Source organism: Leucoraja erinacea, chromosome 15, assembly GCF_028641065.1.
Source record: "Leucoraja erinacea ecotype New England chromosome 15, Leri_hhj_1, whole genome shotgun sequence".
In the NCBI taxonomy this organism is placed as follows: Eukaryota; Metazoa; Chordata; class Chondrichthyes; order Rajiformes; family Rajidae; genus Leucoraja; species Leucoraja erinaceus.
Window position 1 is genome coordinate 32,373,362 of NC_073391.1, and position 9,926 is coordinate 32,383,287.

General features: G+C 48.0%; 1 protein-coding gene across 4 annotated transcripts in view; it reads left to right on the plus strand.

Annotated features, from left to right (window-relative positions):
• The window catches only part of LOC129704139 (Kv channel-interacting protein 2-like), a 193,617-nt gene extending 186,274 nt beyond the window's left edge, over positions 1-7,343 (plus strand). For all 4 annotated transcript variants that reach the window (XM_055647053.1, XM_055647050.1, XM_055647049.1 and 1 more), the window contains exons 7-8: positions 646-708; positions 1,796-7,343. In XM_055647053.1, the coding sequence (XP_055503028.1) occupies positions 646-708; positions 1,796-1,843 (111 nt within the window). In that variant the 3' untranslated portion in view covers positions 1,844-7,343. The remainder of the gene's footprint in view (positions 1-645; positions 709-1,795) is intronic.
• Positions 7,344-9,926: the final 2,583 nt, after the last annotated feature.

A 9,926-nucleotide genomic window follows, 5' to 3' on the forward strand; every position in this document is an offset into this window, starting at 1 on the left:
TTCTTCGATAGTGAAGGAACTGCAGGTTCTGGATGATCAAAACACCAAGTGCTGGAGGAACTCAGCGGGACAGGCAGCATCTTTGGAAGGAATGGGCAGAAGACCTTTCTGGTTGGGTCCTTTCTTCAGACTGATGGAAGGTCTTCAGCTTGAAGAAGGTGCTGACCCAAAACATCATCTGTCCATGCCCTCCTCAAATATTGCCATTTCAGCATAGTGGCGCAGCGGTAGAGTTGCTGCCTTTCAGCACCAGAGACCCGGGTTCGTTCCTGACTACTGGTGCTGTCGGTACCAAGTTTGTGCGTTCTTCGTGTGATCCCGTGGGTTTTCGCCGGGTGCTCCAGTTTTCACCCACACTCCAAAGAAGGGCAGGTTTGTAGGTTAATTGACTTTGGTAATCTTGTTCCTCGTGTGTAGCATAGAGCTGGTGCACGGGTGATCAATGGCCTGTGCGGACACGGCGAGCCAAAGGCCCTGTTTCCACTCTGTATTTCTCTGGAACTAAACTAAAATATCCCTCCACAAATACTGCCTGACCCGTTGAGATCCTCCAGCACTTTGTGTTTGGCGTTCAAGTGAATATTATTACTCTTCAGACGTTTGTCTGTGTTCTGACTGCACTTTGTATCCCTTTGTACTCCTCAGAAAATGGATAAAAATCGGGATGGGGTAGTAACTATTGAAGAATTCATCGAAACCTGCCAGAAGGTGAGATGCCAGGTCCCATGAGATAGTTGCACAAGTGTGAAACCTCACCTCCCTTCACACCCATCCCTCCAATTCAGTGGTTTCAACTGCGTATGGGATACCCATAGCTCCACCATTCAATCATGGCTGATCTATCTTATCCTCTCCAACACATTCTCTTGCCTGCTCCCCATAACCACTGACCCCCTTACTAATCAAGAACCTGCCTTAAAAATACCCAATGACTTGGCCACCACAATGTCTATGTCTGTGACAATGAATTCCACAGATTTACCACCTTCTGATAAAATAAATTCCTCCCTATCTCCTTTCTAAAGGTACATGTACGTTTCTGAATGGATTAGTGTGTTGGTGAATGTGTGTGTTGGTGAATGTGTGTGTTGGTGAATGTGTGTGTTGGTGAATGTGTGTATTGGTGAGTCTGCTGGTGATTTGAGTTGGTGAATGTGTGAGAATATTCATAAGTAAATGTGAGTGAGCGTGTGCGTGCAAGGGAGTGCACTGGTGAATGAGTTAGGGAATGTGTATGCGTGTTAGTGTGCAAGTGTGTGTTCGTGAGTGTGAATGTGTGTGTGCGTGTGCTGGTGTGTGTGTGCGCTGGTGCGTGTGTGTGTGTATGTTAGTGAGTATGCTGGTGTGTGTGTGAGTGAGTGTGCTGGTGTGTGTGTGAGCGAGTGTGCTGTGTGTGTGTGTAAGCGAGTGTGCTGGTGCATGTGGTAATAGTAGTGTGTTAGTGTGTTGCCGAATGTGTCAGTGAATGCACGCGTAAGTGTGTGTTACGGAATGTGTGTTCGTGAGTCATAACACTCTGGCTTTGGGTATATGTATGTTAGAGTATGAGTGAGTAAGGGTGTGAGAGTATGTGCGAGTGAGGGTGTGAGTGTGCGTGAATGGATATGTGGGAGTGAGTGGGAATGTGTGTGAGTGGTTGTGTGTGTGTTTTAATGAATGGGTGCAAGTGGGAGAGTGAATGTGTGAGAGTGTTAGTGAGTGTGTGTGAGTAACGGCTTGAGTGGGTGAGTGAATACATACGTACCGTGTGTGTGCACGTTGATCACTAACTGTCATCTTCCTCATTTACCCTCAGGATGAGAACATCATGAAGTCAATGCAGCTTTTTGAGAACGTCATCTAGAGGTGGGAGGTGGAGCGGAGGTCAGGACCGCTTGACCTCTGACTCCTTGCCCTCTGACCTTGGTGGGCCGACCTGGGTCGTCCAACTTCTCCAACTGGGACCCTTTGACTTCTGGCATCGGAACTTGACTTGGCGGTGTGGGGGAGGAGAAGGGTTGGACGTTGCACGGACTCACGGACAAGGAGAGAGGGAGAAGGAGAGAGCGAGGACCTCCTGCGACGGACCTTTTGTATTTTTCACGGACTTGACACGAACTGCTGGAGGACGCGGAGAACCACCGCGGTGGGAACCTCGCGGCGCTACGGCTGTGGGGCGTAAAGTGAAGAGGACATAGACCTTCACGGCATGCTACCGGGACACACTATAAGCATCTTTATACAACAATGCCAAGTTGCATGGGGGAAAACGAGAGGGCAACAGACCACCACAGACCAACCCTTCCAACTGTCCCCTTGCTTTGCTGTAAGAAATCCGACCAACAAAACAAAACATCGCTGGTGACTAAATGGCTTCCTTGCTCCATTCAGCTTTGTCGCCTGAGTTTAAACTATAACCACACTGATCTGAAGAAAGCCTCACAGAATAATACAGGGAGTGCTTGACTCTGCATCTAATCTGTCACTGGGAGAGTGCGGTGGGACAGCATAAAGGGAACCAGAGGCAACAAAAAAGCTTTTCCCTGTACCTCGGTACACGTGATAATAAACTAATTTGGGCCGATGGGGCGGGCATTGCGAATCTCACAATATAACCGATGCATTTAGGACTTGGGTTTATGGGGCAGGATATGATCATCCCTGGAGTGTTTAGCAATTTGTGTTTCTATAACAACAATAAGTCATTGAAAAGAGTCAAAGTCTTCTCATGGGAATGTTAACAATTGCTACTTGACAGCGAGCCCAAGAAGGGCTCGTTGACGGAGCTGATCAAACGCTTAGTCGTAAATGTGTTTTTATGGAGTGTATGGAAGGCGGACAGAGAGATTCAGGGAGGGAATTGCCGAGTTTGGGCCGTCGGTGTCAAAGATATGCCGATCAACCACCGAGTCGTGGAAGACGTGACCTTTTAGGGCCCGAGAATGCGAAGAGCACAAAGGTCGTGGGATGAAAGAGGCTCCGGTGCTGTCGGGTGCATCTGAATGCGAGGCTGAGAATTCCTCACACAGAATGAGAATTTCTCGTTGAGTATGGGAATTTCACACTCGGATTGAGAATCCTTTGCCCAGAACGACGATTTCTCATTCGGGACGAGAATTCTTCCCATCGAATAAAAATTCCTCCCTCATGGAGTCTGCAGCGTGGAAACAGGCCTTTAAGTCCAACATGCCCACACCGACCCACATGCCCCATCTACGCTAGTCCTACCTGCCAGCATTTGGCCCATATACTTCTAGACCTGTCCATGTACAGGACCTGCCTAAATGTTTCTTAAATGTTGTGATAGTATCTGCCTCCAGCAGCTCGTTCCACAATGAGAATTCACACCGGCGATGAGAATTGCCCGCACAATCCAGAGGAGGTTTACGAGAATGATCCCGGGGATGATTAGGTTAACATATGATGAACGTTTGATGGAACTGGGCCTGTACTCACTGGAGTTTAAAAAGATGAGGGGGAGATCTCATTGAAACTTACCGAATAGCGAAAGGCCTGGATTTAGTGGATGTGGGGCAGATGTTTCCACTAGTAGGAGAGTCTAGGACCAGAGGGCACAGCCTCAAAATAAAAGGATGTACCTTTAGAATGGAGATGAGTAGGAGGTTCTTTAGTCAGAGGGTGGTGAATCTGTGGAATTCATTGCCAAAAATGGTTGTGGAAACCAAGACGTTTTTAAGGTGGATGATTGACAGATACTTGATTGGTAACAGCGTCTGGGGTTATGGGGAGAAGGCAGGAGAATGGGGTTGAAAGGGAAAGGGTTAGGCAGCCTCTCCGGAGAATAGGTGACTTGGGCAGCTTACAACCCAGCGGTTTGAACATTGACTTCTCCAATTTCAAGTAAGCCCCATATTCCCTATCTCTCCACCCCTCCCCCACCCTAGTCGTCCTGCCAGTTCCATATATCCTTTTGTTAGCACCTCTTCCACAGCCAACAATGGACCATTGTGGGCTTCATCATTCCTTGGTCATCAGTGCAGGCTCGGATTTGTTCTGAACCTTTTCATTCCTCTAGTTTCCCTCTCCCCTGATTCTCAGTCTGAAGAAGGGTTTCGACCTGAAACGTCACCTATTCCTTTTCTCCAGAGATGCTGTCTGACCCGCTGAGTTACTCCAGCAAATTTAATAAGTAGGTTTTCCTTTCTGTAAAGGTACGTTGTTTTATTTTGAGGATGTGCCATCTGGTCTAAACTCTCCCACCGCTGTTAACATCCTCTCGACATCCAAGGTTTCCTAGGTTTAGATTCAGGTTCAGGTCTATCAATGAAAAGCTTTTTTTTGCATGTTATCCAAACAGATCAGATATACAGTACCTTGCAATCGGTCCAAACTCAAGTACAATAGGTAGAGCAAAGGGGAAGATACAGAGTGCAGAATATAGTTCTCAGCAATGTGGTACATCAGTTCCATAGACAAAGTCCAATGTCCACAATGGGGTAGAGGTGAATCGGGTTATGGAAAGACTGTTCAGAAGCCTGATAACAGATGTGAAGAAGCTGTTCCTGAGTCTAGCGGTGCGCGCTTTCAAGCTTCTGTACCTTAATAATAATAATAATAAATTTTATTTATGGGCGCCTTTCAAGAGTCTCAAGGTCACCTTACAAAAATGTAGCAAGTAGAGGAAAAACATGTAAGCGGAATGAAATAAATAGTAGAGACATGACTAGTACACAAATTAAAGACAGAATTCAATTCAAAACACAATATGAGGCAATTCAAGCACAGATGAAAAGGGAGGGGGACGTGGGGCTAAGGATAGGCAGAGGTGAAGAGATGGGTCTTGAGGTGGGACTGGAAGATGGTGAGGCACACGGAATTGCGGATCAGTTGGGGGAGGGAGTTCCAGAGCCTGGGAGCTGCCCTGGAGAAGGCTCTGTCCCCAAAACTGCGGAGGTTGGATTTGTGGATGGAGAGGAGACCGGCTGATGTGGATCTGAGGGACCGTGAGGGTTGGTAGGGGGAAAGGAGGTCAGTGAGATATGGGGAGGCCAGATGGTGGAGGGCTTTGTAGGTGAGGACCAGGATTTTGTAGGTGATCCGGTGGGAGATGGGAAGCCAGTGAAGTTGTTTGAGGACTGGAGTGATGTGATGCCAGGATTTGGTGTGGGTGATGAGTCGGGCGGCTGCGTTCTGGACCAGTTGGAGTCGGTTGATGTAGGTGGAGCTGATGCCAAGGAGAGAACCATCTACCAGACGGGAGCGGGGAGAATGAATGAATGCTTTATTGTCACATGTGATGAGTCAGCGTTAATTTATTTGCTTGCATACCCAAGGTATGCAAATAGTTGCCACCTAATGGGCGCTGGTAACATCACAAAGTATACACAGTATCCGCACCAGGAAGGAATGACAGGGGCGGGTCTTAAATTATTTTGGCTGCTTTTCCGAGGCAGCGTGAAGTGTAGTGTCTGAAGAAGGGTCTCGACCCGAAACATCACCTACTCCTTCGCTCCATAGATGCTGCCTCACCCGCCGAGTTTCTCCAGCATTTTTGTCTCCCTTTGATTTTTTCAGCATCTGCAGTTCTTTCTTAAACATGAAGTGGAGATGGAGTCATTATTAATGGGAAAGGGACAGGAAGTACTTTGAATATAAAAGGAGCCTAAGCTTTGAAGTAAATTCCTGCTGTACGTTTTACGGTCTCAGACTTGCTTTCCAACTTTTAGCTTAGTTTATGTTCAGTTTACAGATACAGCACAGAAACAGACACTTCGGCCCACTGAGATCAGACCGACCAGAGATCACCCTGTATACGAACACCATCCAACACATTATAGACAATTTACAATTTTACCAAAGCCAATATTATATAAACCTGCACGGCTTTTGGAGTGTGGGGGGAAACCGGAGCACCCAGAGAAAACCCACAAGGTCACAGGGAGAACGTATACTCTCTGTACAGACAGCACCCGTAGTCAGGATCGAACCGGGATCTCCGGCGCTGTAAGGCAGCAACTCTACCTCTGCCCCACTGTGCCGCCCTTCTTTAACTGTTGATGTCACGTTTGTGCCTTATTTTTGAGCTCCAAGTGTTAGTCTACACTGACTAACATTGCTGCAAGTCAACAGCAAGGTCAACAGCTTTAGGGTACAAAAAACTCCAAAGTATTGACTTGGCTTGTTTACCAATGTTAACCAACTGACTGCAAAGCCATGCCCTTTCTGTCCACTACAGAATCTACATGAAAGGCTCAGGCTTTACTAATCCACACAGCCATCTCTGTGGGAATCCAGTTGTCAACTACTGCAGAAAATTAATTTGAGCGAGAATTTACATTGGCTTGCAGCAGCTGTGGGAGCTTCACTCTGTATTTAAGATCAGTCAAGAACAGGAACCTGTGACCCAATTTGTTCAAAACCTGCCGTTCATCCATAGAGGGAAAACATTATACCCCAGAGCGAGATCTGGAAAATCGTCCAATCAATCATTCAATGCGACTTAAAAAACAGTGTTGGGAGAGTGGATGGGAGCTTTGCTTTATTTACAAAGTGTGGTCCCTGCTGCCCTGGAAGGGTGTGACGGGACTGTGTAGAGGGAACTTCACTCTGTATCTCACCCGTACTGCCCTTTGCACAAGTCAGGGAAGACCTGCTAGATGTACTGTATATAACATTATGAGAGGCATAGACAGGGTAGACAGTCACAACGTCTTTTTCCCAGGGTGGAATAAACAAACACCAGAGGGCATAGGTTAAACGTGAGAGGGGCAAAGTTTCAAGGCGATGTGCAGGGCCATATTTATTTTTTACACAGAGTTGTGGTGGGTGCCTGGAACGCGCGGCTGGGGTAGTGATGGAGGTAGTTATGCTAGAGGCATTAAAGTGGGGTTTGGGCAGGAGCATGGATAGGGAGGGATATGGATCACGTGCCGGCAGATAAGAGTTGGTCTTGGCATCATGTTCAGCACAGAGGCTGTACCTGTGCTGTACTGTTCCTTGTTCAATGACGTTAAATGAGGATACAATCCCAGAGGGATTGGAAAGGTAATTTTGCATGTGTGTGTGTTGGTATAGTCCCTTTAACACTGCCGGCCCTTAATGACTGCGATATCCCTCGATTTATTCCTGCAGCTCCTTGGCATACCTGAGGCAGCCTCTGTCTTCCCCTCTCAAAGCTACCGTGGAACTTCCTCACAGCGGGTTTCCCCATACGGACCCCCCGAGATCGATTGAGAGCATCGTTCCCCCATGCTTCACCCTCCCACATATTTCCACAGAGAGCTCCCACCCCGAACCCCATATCCCCCCAAACCGAGAAGCTAATGACCGTCAGGCCCCATGAGGTGCATGCTTGCATGGACAGACACCCACACACTTGCGTGTTCCCCACCCCCCATCCTCACCCCCCCTCCCCCCCCCCCCCCACACACACACACACACACAATGGCAATAGTGTTCGTCGCTGCCAAGAGTACACTCATAACCTTGGCCAGGCTGCCACCTCCCCTCGCTAACAGAGGCACAGCCTAGTCTTGTATCAGTTGTTCGTGACAGCATGTTCATCCCCAACCATCTACCGAGATCCACCCCCCCCCCCCCCCCCCTTTGGTTTGTGTTTCTCATCGCTGCACAGAAAAGCCCAGACATCCAGATCTGTATATTTTGTAAGGAAAACAAATAAATGAAAAATATCACAATTGCTATGAAAACGATAGTTTCCTCTTTATTTCCAACCACCACAGTGATTTACACATTATGTTCATCCATCGCTGAGGCAGTGTCTCGACCTGATACATTGCCTATCCATTATATCCAGAGATGCTGCCTGGCCCACTGAGTTACTCCAGTACTTTGGATCTTTTCTTTTTTCTTATTTTCTTCTATCATCGCACTTTAAACGTTAGAGATGCAGCGTGTAAACAGGCCCTTCGGCCCATCAAGTCCGCACCAACCAGCAATCATCCCGTACACTAAGATTATCCTATACACCAGGGACAATTTACAATTTTACCGAAGCCAATCTGGAAGGCATAAAATGCTGGAGTAACTCAGTGGGACAAAGCAGCATCTCTGGAGAGAAAGAATGGTTGCCGTTTTGGGTTGAGGCCCTTCTTCCTGCACAAACTACAAATCTGTATGTCTTTAGAGTGTGGGAGGAAATCGGAGCACCCGGAGAAAACCCACGCGGTCCCAGGGAGAACGTACCAACGCCATACGGACAGCACCCATAGTCAGGATCGAACCTGGGTCTCTGGTGCTGTGAGGCTCTAGCCACTAGCCATAGTCGCCCCTTGAAATGGATGAGATGGAAACTTTAGTTTAGAGATACAGCATAGAAAAAGGCCCTTCGGCCCACCATGTCCACGCCGACCATCGATGTTCTATGTTATCCCACTTTCTCACTCACTCCCTACACTTTGAGAACAATTTAGAGTCCAAACCCGTATGTCTTTGGGATGTGGGAAGAAAGCGGAGCGCCCCGAGAAAACCCACGCGGTCACAGGGAAAACATGCCAACTCCGTGCAGACAGCACCCGTAGTCAGGATGAAACGCGGGTCTCTGGAGCTGCGCCACTGTGTGCCGTCCCCAGCACCTGAAGCTTCGGCAATTATTGCCCGCTCCTTCATCCACACTGAGCCTAAGCCCTGCATCTCGTTGCCCCGCCACTGCTCTGCACTTGTGCTGCAGCCATGAAAGAGTTAATCCGTCTTGTTGTTGAGCTGGAGATTGTGCCATCGTGCGCCCCCTGACCTGCGAGGTTGTGAAAGCCTGGTTTACAACGTCAGTCCCAGTGGATCTCTGCCAGGGACATACACAAAGCTGCTCCCACAATGGGGTAAACACATCAATAACTCGCTTTCAACTCATATTTCTCCTGGGCACCTTACAACCCAGCGGTAGTAACGTTGAAGTCTCTAATTTCAAGTAACCGCTACATCGCTCCCTCTTTCCCCGTCCCTACCCTAGTTGTCCCACTAGCTCCACCGTTCACACCCCTGCATCATGATTCCCATTACATATTTACCCCCTCACCTTAAACCTATGTCCTCTGGTTCTCGTTCCCCCTTCTCTGGGTAAGAGACTCTGTGCCTTTACCCGATCTATTCCTCTCATGATTTTGTTCGTCTCTGTCAGTTACCCCTCACCTTCCCGCTTTTAGGAATAGAGACATAGCCTGGTCAACCCCCCCCCCCCACCCCGCCCGCAACATCCTCGTAAATCTTCCCTGCACCCTTTCCAGCTTGACAACATCCTTCCTATAACACGGTGCCCAAAACTGAACACTGTACTCCAAACATAGCCTCGTAAACATCTTATACAACAGCAACATGACCTCCCAACTGAGTTCGTGAAGGCCAATGTGCCAAAAGCCTTTTTGATCCCCCCAACCCCCATCTACCTGTGGTGCCACATTCAATGAACGATGTGCCTGAACTCCTGGGTCCCTCTGCTCTAGAACACTCCCCACCATTCACATTCCTGTCCCTGTTAGCCTTCCCAAAATATAACACCTCACATTTCAGTATTAAATTCCATCAAACATTCCTCAGAACCACCTGCCCAACCAATCAAGGTCATGCTGCAACCTTTGACAACCATCTTCACTATCCACAATATCACCCACTTTAGTGTTATCTGCAAACTTGCTCATTAGTTAGTTTAGTTTATTGACGCTGACGCGTGGATCAAAGTACAGTGAACAGTGAAACTTGTTGAGTACGGAAGGACAAGACATGATTGCAACCGAGCCGTTCACAGTGCACAGATAAAAGCAATAACGTGAATGACGCTTAGTGCAATGTAAAGTCCACTAAAGTCCGATCAAAGACAATCCGAGGATCTCCAATGAGGTAGATAGTAGTTCAGGACTGTCCTCTCGTTGTGGTAGGATGGTTCAGTTGCCTGATAACTGATGCCTAATCGTGCCCTGTATACTAAATGAACACAATACTCGAACTCACCAAAGTCTTATGACCTCCCAACT